A 16,415-nucleotide genomic window follows, 5' to 3' on the forward strand; every position below is an offset into this window, starting at 1 on the left:
CGTGATATGCTGTTGCAAATGAACAATTGGACATTGAGGCATTGCTGCAAACATGGAGGAACCCACACAGACGTTTCGGATCCACAGGAGGCAAGCTGTGTACATAGCCACATAATTCAAATTCAGTGTAAAGGGACTTTCTGGCCACACTGTACTATCTGTTCTCTAATTTTAAATATTGTGTGTGAAAGTTCATTTCAGTTATGTTTGGTACGGTCAATAAGTAACTGGATTAATGTCGTGAAAAAGCAAAATAAAGTGATAGAGCGATGAAACGTACGGGATATGTAGGCCAGACTGGAGTACGCCACATGTCTGTGAGAAGAGTTCCAGACTGCATCGCTAGGTGGCAGCACTGGCAGGGGAGGGAGGTTGTGTATGTGCAATATGCCTCCCAAGGTGCCTACGCCACTGTCAGTCATTCAGTGAGGTGAGTCGTGGCATTCAGTGTCACAAAGAGACTCAGCGATCTGTGGTACAGTTTTTGACGGCAGAGGGTAAAACACCAGGGAACATTTACAAGCGTATGAGGTCATCAACGGCAGAAATGGACTCATCTAAAATGCCACATTTATTGCGCTCACTACGAATCGCATCAGACACTGTTCTGTGTCCTGCTCGAAACCGACCCGCCCACTCATACACTTGTGTTTGGAACATGTACTCACCACCATACACAGCAGTCATACTGGCATCTTGGAAGCACATTGCACATAAACAACCTCGCTTCCCTGCCAGTGCTGCCACCTAGTGACGTGGTCTGGAACTCTTCTCATAGGCATGTGGCGTACCCCAGCCTGCCCTACATATCCCGTAAGTTTCATCGCTCTTTCAACTTTATTTTGCTTTTTCACTGCATTAATCCGGTTATTTATCGACCGTACCAAACAATATACAGTAGGCTAGATAATTAATTTCCTTTTCCAATGAACCAGATGGGTGGTCAACAAATGCAACAGCAACAGATGCCACAGCAACAGATGCCACAGCAGCAGATGCATATGCAGCAGCAGCAGCAGGTTCACATGCAACAGCAAGTCCCAGTCCAACATGTTCAGATGCAACAACAAGTTCCCATGCAACAAGTGCCAGTGCAAATGCAACATCAGCAGGTTCCAGTGCAACATGCAGCTCACCAGCAACAGCTTTTAAATGCAGCAAATATTGCTCAAGAGAAAGAGTGAGTATCAATTGTTTTACATTGCTTTGTGCTAGTTGTAGAAGTGTATCCATAGTTCTTCACAAATCATCTGTGCCACATTCATCCTTAATTTGTAAAATGAAATTTTAAATTGTCCATGTGGTGTGAACAAACTAGTTGTGGCATCTGAATTTTTTGCTATTTAATCATATTTGTCAATGTAAGTGCCTTAATGTTGCACTTTATTTACCAAATTTTGCCTACGTGGTGCCCAAGTGTTAACACATTGGTTACCAAGTGGTGCCTAAGTGTTATGCATTGGTTACCAAATGGTGTCTAAGTGTTATGCATTGTTTCCCAAATCTTACGCATTAGTAAGAACATTGAATTTTCGCAATGTATAAAAGTGTAAAATGTGAAAAACCAGTTCAATTCTTAGGATTCTGTGATCAATGGTATCCCTAGTGACAAAGTATGAATTTTATTCACAAAGCATTGTCCATTTATTGTAATTTTTTTATGAAAGATGTTACCAAATTAGATCAAAATCCTGCAAAACTTGCAGTAAATGGCTGCATTTTGTTACATACTTGTGAGTCTGCTCAGGAATTTACCCTTCGCTCCTTTTGTCGTTGGCACACAAAACTAGTGGATTCACTTTACTAAAAGTTTTTTTTTAGATAAACGCACTTAATGGCAATTTATAAACTTTAATCCACATATTACAATTATTCTCGAAATTTTTCCCACTATATCGGTTTCCACTTCTTCAACTTTAGTGGGAATTAGTTTAAGATACTGGAGAGTGCCATCCTCCTAGGTCTTTGGTATTTGAACCTGAACTATGGGGTTTTGCATTTCTTTGGATCCAGATTACTTCTCACATCTGTGGGTGAAAAATCGGTTTGCACTGCACACTCCTTCACACTATTGGTTTCGTAATTTTTCTCCAGTCATCTTTGTAAGGCGTAGTTCGGTTTCTGTTCCAAGTTGTTCTTGCTGGTCTGCCATCTCTCCAGTTGTTTGGTCTTTCATTCTGGATCACACGGTTGTTAGGGTTTTGGAAGTTCTGAACTTCCATTTTTGTCTGGAGAAGGTTTGACAAAATTAGTGTACCTAACCATGTTCTCGAAGTTTTCCATATCTTCTTTCCTTTCAACTATTTCCTGACTTAGCTTATCTCGATGATCATTTAATTGTTGGATCATTTCTCCCTTTTATCTTTATCTTCTTTTCTTCCCTCATGTATTACTCTGCTTAAGTCATCCTTGTTGCATTTACAATTTGAAATTAGTTCTTTATCGAGCTCCCTACTCTCTTCTAGAATATTTATCTTTTCATAAATTTCTGATAATTTATGGTCTTGATCTTCTTTATCAGCCTTTCTCTGTTCCCCATCTTTCCTCCTTCAGTCCTCAATTATTCTTAGTAATTCATCTTTTTCATTTTTCCTTTCTTCCAATTTCTTATCTTGAATTTCTCTCTTCCTTTCTTCTCTTTGCGCTTCCAATAGCCATAACACATCCATCAATGTAACCTTCTTTCCTGCAGTGCTTCGTATTGCATTTCTTACACTTCAACTCTTACTCAATTCTGGTAACATCTTGGCAGCACTTCACATGGGCCATCTTATACTTCTTGCTGTCACTCCTCAACAACCTTTTCTGCATTCCATGTCCCATTTCTACGTCATGGTGCACTTCGCTCAGGAAATTTTCTTTGTTTTTTTGGTGCCATTCAACACATGCCAATTTTCGTCGATACCAGCTCACGCAGAACGGACACCCACCCCACTCCCGTCAACATCTTCGTTCGCGTCCTTTGGGGAATCCCTTGCGCCGACATTGCACAACATTGCCGCGTGATTTTTTGACAAGAGCGTACCCAATTTCTTAGTGGACCGCCCAACACCGACGACTTCTCTCCACCCGTTTTGCCATTATTCACTTCAGAAAATCATTTTCCCATGTTTTCAAACGTCAATAACTCGGCAACAAAGCTGTTTCTGGAATTTCGTTCCATGAACTTTCCACCTTACTTTCACTCGTACAATCACCTCACATGCGTTGTAAACGAACTTACGAAACACCCTGTATAAACGAATACAATAGCGGTACTAAATTGGAGAAGCAATATTTTAAGTCTTTTGTCATTTTCACATTTGTAAACATAATTGAAAAATAATTGTTTTCAGTCATTCCCCTCAAACATATGTAAGAACATGCATGTTTTAATAACAAATAAGCAAGTGTTGCCAAAGGCAGAATTTTTTTTTTTGCAAATCGTGTGTATTGATGCACAGAACTCACTGAGGTAAATTATTGCAACATTTCACAATACCAAGGAACAATTTGGATGGCCATCTATTGAATTTGACAGAAAAAAAACTTTGACGAAGTTTCAAAAACATTGCTCAAGGGAATAAATGGGCTGTTTCAAAAATCGATGTTTTCACAATATTACAAGGGACACTGGCAACACTGTTGCTGTCACGTGTCACTAACAGAGACGTGTTTAACTTCAGGCTATCACACTAAGGCACATTTAACGACAAAGGAGAAAGTTGGTTATTCTCGAACATATGCAATAAATTACATACCACTTGCAACCCTGAAATGTGGGTACAGAATAACGTGTATCAATTGTTATGTTTTCTGTGCCTTAGGTGCTTGCTGTTTGCCGCGAATGGCATTCCAGATTGTGTGTACTTATGCTGACGACGTGTGTGTGTTTTCAAAATGCCATATTCTACACAGGAAAGAGTTTATTGTTGAAGAATATATCCAAACATAGTCAAATTCTGGCGTTAGAGAAGCATTTAGTGCCAAGTTTCCGACTACTCCCTCGCCAGATAAGTTGTCAAGTTTTCGTCTTGTGCAAAGGTTTCACCAAACTGGCTCAGTACATGACAGGCAACGTCATGTACTCACACACTCACTCACACTCACTCACTCACTCTCTCTCTCTCTCTCTCTCTCTCTCTCTCTCTCTCTCTCTCTATCTCTATCTCTCTATCTCTATCTCTCTCTATCTCTCTCTATCTCTCTCTATCTCTCTCTCTATCTCTCTCTATCTCTCTCTATCTCTATCTCTCTCTCTCTATCTCTCTCTCTCTCTCTCTCTCTCTCTCTCTCTCTCTCTCTCTCTCTCTCTCTCTCTCTCTCTCTCAAATGAAGAAAGAATGGTGACATTGCCACAAAAGTCGGTACGGAACCTTGCCTCAGAATTGGACTTACGCAAGTCAACCGCTCACAAGGCTATACGGAAATTGAAATTTTACCCATATAGAGTTCGTGTTGTTCATGAAGTGAAAGTGGTGGATGTCCCGGCACGGTTGCGTTACTGTCATTGGCTTCAATCATTCGTTCGACAAAATGGTGTCAATGTACTGAATAAATTTTTTTTTTAGCGACAGTGCATGGTGTGGAATATCGTGACGTCATATTGTGGGACGGTTATTCTTTGAGACAACAGTGGATACCACTGTGTATGGGGATCTCATAATGCAATTCGTTACTCTCCTGGAAGAAGACAAACGTGATGCTTGGCCATACATCTAATGATTCTCTTCGTATGCTGAGAGAATTTTTTGGTGATCGTCTAATATCTAATATATTTTCGTATTGAGTATAACAATATCTATTTGTATCTGGGCAGGACTGACATCTGTATGTGATGTCAGTTTTGTTTGAGGCACCTTTTCAAAACCAGGAGTTTTCATTCATCTGTGTGTGATCTGTGAGAAATATAATGTAGCTAGACAATTAAAAATGAAGGAAACATTGTGTGTTGCAAAAAATGCTCGTGGAAACGGTTGCTAAGGATGTGAGAAAAAGAAAGGCCCAAATTAGCAATTTTTTAATTTTCTCTGCCTTTTGGGACAATTTCATGGGGGGGGGGGTCATAATCTGGCATTTTTTTGCCTCCGGGGCTTCCTTCATGAAGAACATTTATGTCAGTGAGTGAGTTGCGGGGATTGGGTTCTAAACAGACAATAAATTGAACAAACCATTATTGTCACTTCATGAAAATTCATAGCACGAGTCGAGGATGGCATTTTTCATCTGTGTGGTGTTCCACTAGCGTGGATCAAGTGACACATTTGATTGGTCTCTTAAGAAAATTAATTCCGAACTTAATAGGAAACTTTTTGTTGTTTCTTCATCCATGATTTGCTAATGAACACCTAAAACCCATTTCTCAGTTTCATTGAGTCCCTAATTTCGTAGATTTTTTTCAAAATGATGAAATTAAAAAAAAACAACCTTATTTATACATCAACTAAAAATGAAAAGGTAAGTCGAATGGGACATTTTGGAAATTTATTCCTCCACATCCCCCTTTTTTACCCCAGCCTGAAAGGGTGGCAAGGGTGTCATGAGGATTTTAAGTTGGTTGAGTGATTTTGTTCAATATGCCACTTTAATTCCCAGCAAATCTTATAGGGTATGTATGACAGTGTACTTGTGAATGGTAACCCCAAGACAGATTTCTTTTCATAATTCATTCGAACTACCTACAGGCACACACAATTAAATAGTGTATTAATGTATGGTAGAGTGCTGCACTTTCGCTCATTCATACTTGTTTGAGCCTCTCCTCTCGAATGTATAGAATCAGATATCATTTTAATGTGACAATAATCATAGAAACATACATGTAAAAATCCACCCTCATAGCTTCAGCCTATAATTATCTATTTCATTTTCATGCATCACTATGTATTGGTAAGATGGACTAAACTACGTGGGTTATCCAGAAAGTGACTTACATTTTGGAATAAATAAAGCCCAAGTGAAGGGAAACATTTTTTATTATCTACATTTGAAAGTCAAACTCTTAAGCTATTTTTCAACATAGTCTCTGTACAAATTGAGACACTTATCATAACGGTGCACCAGCTTATTAATTCGGTCTTCATAGAATTTTGCTGCCTGGGACTTGAACCACTCATTCACGCCTACCAGCAGTTGCTTGTCGTCGTTGAAGCTCAGAATTTTGGTACCCATCTTGCACAAAACTTATGGTAGCCTAGCTTTTGCGTCACAATCTCATGCAACAAACTTTGTGAAATTTGAGGAAACTCAAGCGACAGCTCCGTAATTGTGAAGCAGCGGTTTTCATGAATCTTTGCATTGATTTTCGCCACCTGTTCATCAGTCACAATGCTGGGTCGGCTACTTCGCTCTACATCGTGCACATTAGTGCGGCCATTTTTAAACATATTGCACCACTGCCTCACTCCACCTTAACTCATTACATCATTTCCGTACGCCTCACAAAGTTGCCGATGAATTTAAATTGGTTTGTGGTCTTTCGCCCCACATACATTATAACATGGAGATGATGACTATGTTCACTGAAGTTTCAATTTCACTGCATCTTTTACTTCACGATCAATATTTAAGGGTCAACTATCACAGACAAATTATAGTTATACGTGAACTACTGGGCTTCAAGCATATGCCGATCAAATGTTTGAGCATAGAAGCTGTCAATAACATTCTCTATATAGCGACATCCATGCCAACTATTAAGACTCTTGAGCAAAAAGTCCTCACTGCAGCACACTAATGTATGGCCATTTTTTATATTGTTTTCACTTAAATGTAGAAGAATGTCAAATGAAAGAAAAATAATGTATTACTGTTACATTCAGCTGATCCAGCATTTTTTTGCCGATTTGGTCAATTTTTATATACCACGGATTTGTGTCCCTATGCATGAGTCACCAACTGATGCTTATGAATCCCGAATTGTGTTGCTTAACTATTTATGTAGCCAGAATTGGTATAGTAAGTATATTATGTGCATGTGCTAAGATTTTGATACCTGAAAATTAAATTAAGTGATACTGAACTTGATAAGTTAATTAAAATATATTTTTTGCTGAAAACTAATTGAAAAACTCTTTCTTCTGTTTCTTTGCAGCCACATAAAAGAGCATTTAGAAGTACCAATGGATACTAGTAAAATGACAGAGCAGGAGCTGCAGTTCCATTACTTTAAAATGCATGATGCAGACAACAATAATAAACTCGATGGTTGTGAACTTATTAAATCATTAATACATTGGCATGGTAAGGAAATGGGATCAGAAGTTTGTATTTATTCATTAAATACGATTGTATTTACAGGGTGATTTTTTTAATACATGGAACCATTGGAAGTAGACATAATTTACGAACCACGTGTCATACACCTTTCAAACTTCAGTGGAATGTTCTACAGACTTGGGAGTTTAAACCACAATATGTTCAATTTCAGCCCCTTGCCTATCACGGACATAGCGCAACCTGACAATGAAATTGCGCACTACTGCTGCTACGACATTTTTCAGTTCTTGACTTGTTGTAGAGTTAGTCTGAAATACTCTGTCTTTAAGGTAACCCCAAAGAAAATAGTCACAGGGGGTCATATCTGGTGACATTGGTGGCCATTCAAACCCCTTCCCGTACACTTGGGGATAACGATTATACAACACACGGTGGTCAAACATCTCTTCAAGAGAATAGAGAACTGTTGTTGCCATGTGAGGTCTTGCCTCCCCCCCCCCCACCCATGCGCACACCTATGCTTGTTCTCGTCTCAATTTTCGATACAAGGCCGAGGCTCATCTGAACTTGTGCGGCGCCCTCTTTTGTGAAATGATAGGTGTGGTTGCTGCTACAATGCAACAATGCTTTCGAATATGGTTCTCACCACTTTCCCCAACACTCTTCTTCCTGAAAACACCAATTCCAAACCTACATACTGCATTTTCTACTTTCTGTACACAAAACAAATGGTGCCATGTATAAAAATATCACCCTGTAAGTTATGTACATTGAAAATAATACAATGTAGTATCATCTCGGTATCGGTGGTAATCGGTAACATCAGGTCATTTTGTATTCTCATTGCCGAAATTAACCAAAGAAGTTGAAAGGTGACATAAAATTATTGAAATGAAAGAACTTTCTCCCAGCTTTAAATGCCAGTTCATTGAAATTTACTGCCAGTTGTGTTTAAATCACTCACAATTGTAACATATGTGCTAGTTCCACTCCCATCATAGATTTTCCATTTGCAAATGTATCTACTGAAGTATTCACACACAATTTTGATGAATTTGCCATATACAGGGTGTTCATAAAGTCCTGGTACCATTCCGAGCTTTGTTCTTTTGTAATGGTACTGGGACTTTATGAACACCCTGTTTGATGATTTTGACAAGTTTATAGCATGTACGGGTTCGAATCGTTTTTAATTAGTGTATGGTATTAAATCTTTGTGAAAAAATTCAAAATCTAACTGTGGGAAAAATTACTGAAGAAATTAGGACACTAGTGTAATTAGTTATGCATGCCTTGCTAGTGTACTAACCTCCGAGTAGAATAACACTTGAAGAATAAACACCAAATTAATCCCTTGTTAAGTATTTTCCTGAATGCCCATAACAAGAAAAGTGGCAATGACAAATGAAGAACTAAACAAATCCTTGCTAGATGCAATAGGGCAACTCAGAATAGAAATGAAACCGGGAAATGAGGAATTGGGTAACAGGATAGAGAAGTACAGGGAGGAGATGAATGCTAAAATAGAAGGGTAAATAGAAAAATGCCAAGTAACAAGGGGGAAAGTAGACCAGCTAGAGAAGTCAGAGGGAGAAAAGAGGGAGTTAATTGTTAGAGAAGTACAGCAGGCAGATGGTAGACTTAACAGGGAGTCAGTTAATTTGATGCCAGGGAACATGAATTCACTTCCTACAAAACTGCCTTTGAATCAAAAAATAAGAAAGAACTGGATATAATTAAACTCAGGGTAACGGGCATAGAGGAAAATAACCAGGTGAAGAAAGAATAGATTAGGAGAACTAGAAAAGGGCAATGCAAAGATACTTAACAAGGTGCAGAGTAGGCTTGATAGGATAGAAAACCTCACTAAAAATGTAATGGGGTAAAAAAGATAATGATGGGGAAATTGCTAAACTGGAACTGGCTATCGAAGAACTAGAGAAAAAATATGAAACTAACCAGGGTGAGATTAGTCTATTAAAGTTAGAGAAAGGGAAACAGGTAATTAAAAATGATTTGAACCCATACATGCTATAAGTTTATATTCAAATTGTGCACCCCCTCAATGCTAGCTTTCCTTCAGGATGTCTATACATTCTTCATGTTTGAACTATCACTGAAATGGAGTAAGGACATGTTGCTGTGTAAACTGTTTAAAAATATAATTTCTTAAAAAAGAGTCTTAAAAACTCATCTTCTGTCAAATATATTTTCAAATTTGCATCTTCAATTTGCTCAGCGTTTTGACATAATGCACACACATCTTTCCAGGAGTCAAGAATACAATGAAATGTAATGCCAGGTACAGATGGTCACTTTCGCTGTCATTACACACTAACTGGAAGAGTTTGTCACTAGCTTTGTGATTTAGGGAGGTTTCAGGCCCAAGGTGACAAGGATCATGTAACACTTGTCAGTTGGAAATAAATACGTACAACCTTCCTTACCAGTACCGCACAACAAACTGCACGTCATTTGTCCCTTGCATGTCTGTCTGACTGGGCACAATAGCAAGCATTATTGTTCATTGCTCATGCACAGTGAATGTCACCTGGCAAATATCAACAGTTCAATATAGCTTGTCTAAGCCCTATGCTGTTGTTCAAAGGTTTTATCAGATTTCTAGAAATAGAAGTTGTTTTTTTTGTTTTTTTTTTAGACTTTCATACTTGAAAGAAAAAAGTAAATTGCTTTTTTGAAAAGAAACATAAAAACTAAGAAATGCTCCCTCTCTTGTTAATCTATAACAAAAAAAAGCAAGATAATTTACTCTTACTTTTAATTTTTCCGCTCAATTTTTTTTCACAATTGAATTCGCCACCCGTCTGGTGGCTTCGTCAGGCGTGTACCAGACGGGTGGCGAAATCAACCGTGAAAAAAGAAAAAAATTCTCAGAAAGTGAGCTTATTGGAGTAAATTACCTATCTCCGTGTATCCGCCAAACAGATACCTTTAGATACAGCAAGATAATGTTTAAAAAATAGTTAAAAACCCCTGTCCCAACAAAGTTGTTTGCGAACTTGTTTTGTTATGAAACACATATCCAAGAAAAGTATTGGCATTGAAAAAAAAATCATCAAAATACAATCCCTAGACATTATATATATATATATCATGTCCCTTGCTTCCCACACACAGCTAAATAAAATAAATCAAGGAATCTTGCAACAATACAAAGAAGGATGCAGAGAGAATAATAATATAAAATTGAGAATAATTCTGATCAACATTTGGTTCACTTGAAATATTGTGAAGAAAGCAGTGAAAATATAAGTAAAATGAAATATGTGTTAAGGAAATTTTTATTGAAAAGCACTAAAGTAATAACAAAATTTTTGCATTTTAAAATTTTGTCATTAATTGTGTTGAATGAGCATGCAGAAGTTTTGCAATCTAACTTAATACTAAATGAATTTGCTCAGTGTGTGTGCATCTCGTCTTCCAGTTGATACAGTGAGGCATAAAAAGGTAAGGTTGTAAGATAGTGTGTTTTTGTACTCTTGTATACTTATGTGAATTATACAATAGTTTTGGTCATCTTCGTCCACTTCTGAATCCACATGTAGCAGGAAATTGTATTTTTCCTGAATGTTAGTGTGGTTAATGTGGTTCTTATTTGGCGTGCAGTGATAATTGGATATTATCCATTTTTCAACTTACATTTTACATATTCTATTGCTACAGTTTGAGAAGTCTTCTCTCATCCGTGGGCGAACTATTTGCTAGTTTTATGGATAGTAGGGATTAAATCGACAATGCATTTACTGATACAGTGGCTAACCACTAATCTATTGAATTCTTCATTGTTTTTTTTTTTGCTCCCTTTACATTGTTAATTCTATTTATTTCATGAGAAGTGTTGGTCATATTTGTTTTAACGCTAAAATTTCTTGTTGGCTTTATTATCAGTTTTGTAGGCTACTTCTCTGATTCCTTAAGTTTCCAATGTGATTCTAGCCAGCCCTCGTGGCAGAGTGGTTAGCACATTGTGCTACGACACCAGGGGTCCCGGGTTCAAATCCTGGGCATGGATGTTTGCGAGTGTCCATTCATCATATCATCGCTCATCCCCATCTTCGCAAATTAGCCAAAAGTGGCACAAAAAGCGAAGTAAAATAAAAGCAAATCAATCAATTGTTACATTGATCCACTGTTTCCTTGGGGTTTAATTTTATGCGTTGTCTGCTACTATTTCCTTCCTATTTATCTGTTTTGTATGTGTTACTTGTGTTCTATTACATTCATCACAACTCGGAAGTATGGCTCTAATCTGGCAGACAGGTTTTACACTGCCACAATACTTCATATCTTCTGCTGTTAACTACTATGCTTTATGTAGTGAGATATGAAACAAGTAAATAACACTGTTTTCAATGGGTCTCCCTCAACTTATGTGAGAAATTTTGACTTGTTATTGCAATTTGTGAACTTCTTTAGTGGGAACTGTATTCAGCTCATTGTAGTCTCTGGTTAATTTGTCCAGAAATTATATGTACTTTCATCACTTTCGAACTTACTTTCATGTCTGTTGGTAGCTTCCTCTTTCTCAAAGTACTGAGCGTCCACAGTTTTAGATATTTTTTTTGTCCTGATTGGATAGTTATTAATATTGGGTTCCCACATAGGCAAATAACAAGTGCTGTTGCCTTTCTGTGAGCAGTCCGCAGTTCGGTTCCTGATGGGAACCCCCAGTAATTTAGTGTTGACCCACTATTGTGAAGACAGTTGGGGAGCTACTTGAAAAAAAGTAGTGGGTTCAGAGGTTAGAAATTAGCAGCAATGGCTTGTGGTGGAAAAAATGGCAGCTTTCGTCCGGAAATGTCTCTGAAGAATGGTTACCAGTACGTTTTTGTGCATTCTAGTACACAATAAGCCTTTTCCTTCACTGATGCTGCAATTTTGGATGATAAGCTTGTTTTGTTTCAGCATTGCCATTAAACCTGGGAAGGTAAACTATGACGTTATATCAATAATTGTGAATTAAATTCATTACAGCAGTCACAGGTATGGTTTATTTTTATACCATTCATTTTTAATTATCCTGTACATTACAAAATTTCAACATGGAGACACTCATCGTGATAAGACAGATTAAAAAAATACCCGACAGATAAAATTGATGTTTCAATTCTGCAAACAAGAATAGTGTTAAAAAGTGTGAAAGATTTGAGGCACCTATGGGTATGTTTTTTTTTTTGTTTTTTTTTAATGAGTGCAGTAGCATGAGCCCTTCACTTTCAACATTTAGTAAAATGTACAAATAAATAATAATAAAAATAATAACTCTTGGCTTGACAGTCGTTGAATGGCCTAAGTCCATCTCCCGACTGCCAATCTTTCTCTCACAATCCTACCTAGAGGTGTGGAGATTTTCAACTGGTAATGTGGTGTTGTGGGGTCAGCACGTCAAATCCCCAGCTGTTATAGGAGATCTCCAAGCCCGGGTCATGCTACTCCCTTGTGGCTCCCCAATTTCCTCACGATGGTGGGTTGCCACGGGTCCTATACACAGGCTGAAAACCCAGACACTGAACATGGGCAGACTCGAACCCATGCTGTCCCACAGTCTGACCACAAAACACAGCCCCTTAGACTGCATGGCCATGGAGGATACTACTAATATATTCTTTCATGAAATGCTGGATAGGACATATTTTTATGAGTCACAGATCTCAGGACCTAAACAAAAAGAAAGAAAAAAAACTCTCAATAAAAATTTGTATTCATAATTGGGAAAAAGATGCAGTAGTATATAAATACGGAGAAACTAGTACTCACTTTATCCGCGAAACTGTTTTTTCTTCTTGGTTCTATTAATTTCGGCGGCCACTGCCACCATCCTCGTTGGAACTTGCTGTACTGTTGCATGGCCTGCGTCTTTTGTTTGTAGTTCTCCGGCTGCCGCTAGGTACGCTGTTGTTAACTGTACGTCTGCTATTTCCTGGTGTTAACTGTTGTAGTAGGGGAATCCAAGTGTGGTGTGCCTGTCCGCTATCGATGTTTAGCACTTTACGAAGTGCATTATGGCATGTGTTTCCTTGATTTTGGTGTCTACTAGTGTGTGGGCAGTGTGTTTGACTTGTACTTTTTGAATTTTATGGCTATGGTATTTGATGTGTTTGGCAAGTCCAGTAGTGGGTTGGGCTTTTTTCGCATCTGTTAAGTGCTGTTGGATTCTTTCATTGACAGATCTGATGGATCTGCCAATGTAATGTGCCTTGCACTCGAACTCTGCATCGTATACACCAGGGTTATCAAGGGGGGATAGGAAGTAATGTTTGTGTTTTAGTTTATCAGCTATTATGGCATTGGGTTTGTGCGCTACTTTGATGCCATATGAGAGAAGCGCTTTGGATATGTGGTTGGATGTGGTGGGATGGTAGGGGAAGGCAAACTATTATATTGGTTGTGGCTGGTTAGGGTGCCTGACCTGTATTTCCGCTTTACTGCAACAAGTGGAAAGTTGTGCTTCTGTGTAGCCATGTTTCAGGGCTATTTCAGTGATGGTGGCTATCTCTCCTCGTAGATCAACTTCCTGGACATCACAATCAGCCGTTGCACTTAAATTCTTGTCTACAGAAAACCAAATGCAGGCTAGAGAGAGCGTGTATGTACTGGTTGCCTGGTTGTGCATAGCGCACAAACCCAATGCCAAAATAGCTGATAAACTAAAACACAAACGTTACTTCCTATCCCCCCTTGATAACCCAGGTGTATACGATGCAGAGTTCGAGTGCAAGGCACAGTACATTGGCAGATCCATCAGATCTGTCAATGCAAGAATCCAACAGCACTTAACAGATGCGAAAAAAGCCCAACGCATGACTGGTCTTGCCAAACACATCAAATACCATAGCCATAAAATTCAAAAAGTACAAGTCAAACACACTGCCCACACACTCGTAGACACCAAAATCAAGGAAACACATGCCATAATGCACTTCGTAAAGTGCTAAACATCGATAGCAGACAGGCACACCACACTTGGATTCCCCTACTACAACAGTTAACACCAGGAAATAGCAGACGACATGGATACAGACATACAGATAACAACAGCGCACCTAGCAGCAGCCGAAGTACAAAGAAAAGACGCACGCCAAGCAACAGTACAGCAAGTTCCAAAGAGGATGGTGGCAGTGGCTACAGAAATTAATAGAACCAAGAAGAAAAGAACAGTTTCGCAGATAAAGTGAGTACTAGTTTCTCCGTATTTAACAATTTGTAGTTAAATGTTTCACCAGTTTTGCACTGTTATTATTAAGGAATAAATTATGCTGAACCAATACCAATGCTGATGTATTAGTAACAAAGTATTGGTTGGAATTTATTCACTGGTGCCAACCAATACTATTCTAGAGTTTGTCTATTTTCTGGAGTCCAAAAAAAGTCCATAGAGTGTAAATATCCTGTAAATGATACAAAATTCAAAGATTTCATTTTTTTGCCTCAGCATTTTGTAAAACAAAATGAATCTCATGATTAAAGTGACAGCTATTTTAATTATGATGTAATTGTTTAATATTTTAAAGCAAAACTCTAGTAAATTGATGAATGTAAATGCAGTGGAATACATACTTATTATACGGCATTCACTTTTAGAAGGAACATGAGTTCAGCCAATAAGCAACCAGTGCTATTGCACTGTTTCCAAACTAACTGCTAGCGAAAGGGAAACACAGAGAATTCACTGTGCCCAATATTCGGCTTTTGATATATAATGCATGCACATTATATTTGAGTACACTGAAATAATATAGTGAATATTTCTACACAGCATTATAATATCATATCATTGCAGCATATAATAGAAACTCGTACCTGAAAGAAGTTTGAGGTTATTTATTGTAGAGGAACTGCAAGGTCATCATCGCCCTCCTTTCTGTTTTCTATCATGTTTCCCAGGAGATTTGAATAGGGGTTCACTGATTTCTGTGGTAGATATTTTACCCTCTTTTATAATGTGGGACACCATATGCACATCTACACCACACACATTAGTCGTAAGTTCTGGACTCTTGAGAAAACACTGTTTCCGCACACACTTCTTCCGATGCCAATTCTTTGAAGCAAAAATACACTTTAAAAATAAGATTTCTGTATTGTGAACGTATTTTGCCCTTGGTGCTTGTACTGCTGGTGCTAGGTTTTGAGAGCGACATTATTAAATAACACTCACGGAACACACACTATTGCACAACAATCGAACATAAGTGCTGTATTGCACAGCATGCTATGATGCCAGGGGTTCCGGGTTCAAATCTCGATCTGGGCATGGATGTTTGTAAGTGTCCCTTCGTCAATTCATCCTATCATCACACATCCTCATCTTCGCGATTAGCCAAAAGTGGCAGAAAAGCGAAGTAAAGTAAATCAATCAATAAGGGCTGTATTGAATCTTCTCACAACTGTTCTTTGTGGCATACGAGTAAAATAATTCTACACCGTGCATGCTACAAAAACGCTGACCTCAAGCTGACTCAGACTCTCAATGTTGTGAATGACCATGACAATGAAGGGTTATTGTGTATATTCAGCTGAATGTAACACCCATAGCTTTCTCATGATACAACAACTCAGCGGCGTCAACACGGTGGCAACGAAAAAACAGATAGAAGGAAAATGAAAGTGTTATTGTGTGTGTGTGTGTCGAGACGTGCTGTTTATAGTGTTTCTTCAAGAAACTATAACTCCGGCTGTAGGCGACTGAAATTCATTTGACTTGGACAGTCAGGTTGAAGATGTCATGCCCCATCTTATGATGAACCTTAAAGTGGCAAGTTTTATGAAAACTTCTTGCACGCAAGAAAAATACAGAACACTGTGTTGAACTTGCGTGCTGCCGTCTTCTAACTGTACAACGTTGCACTCCTGCCATGGCTGGTTGCCAAGGATATCCTCTGCATGGCCCTGCTCGATATCGCTTCTAAAAACGTATGCCGTATCATACAGTATTAATAAATATTGTGAACATTTTTTAATTGTACTATTTTTCAAACATCAGCTTGGTACGGCAGTAAGAATATCAACAGTGGTGTTGGATCAAAGTGGTAGCCCAGTCCTACAATAGCTAGGAGAAAGATAAGCCAATTGCAAAGGTCAGAAGACTATATTGTACTAAATACCACTTTAGTTTGTGATTGTGATAATGGCAATACAAATCTGGTTAAATATTTACTTTAGTTATTTTTGTATGCTGTTTTGTTTTCTTCTTGATC

General features: G+C 38.3%; 1 protein-coding gene across 1 annotated transcript in view; it reads left to right on the forward strand.

Moving 5' to 3' along the window:
* Positions 1 to 980: 980 nt before the first annotated feature.
* The window catches only part of LOC145989823 (lymphotoxin beta receptor inhibitor), a 30,998-nt gene continuing 15,563 nt past the window's right edge, over positions 981 to 16,415 (forward strand). Inside the window, exons 1-2 of the mRNA XM_083125195.1 lie at positions 981 to 1,180; positions 7,073 to 7,221. Of these exons, the coding sequence (XP_082981321.1) occupies positions 981 to 1,180; positions 7,073 to 7,221 (349 nt within the window). The remainder of the gene's footprint in view (positions 1,181 to 7,072; positions 7,222 to 16,415) is intronic.

This window comes from Lepisma saccharinum, chromosome 7 (genome assembly GCF_977018435.1).
Source record: "Lepisma saccharinum chromosome 7, izLepSacc3.1, whole genome shotgun sequence".
Lineage (NCBI taxonomy): Eukaryota > Metazoa > Arthropoda > Insecta > Zygentoma > Lepismatidae > Lepisma > Lepisma saccharinum.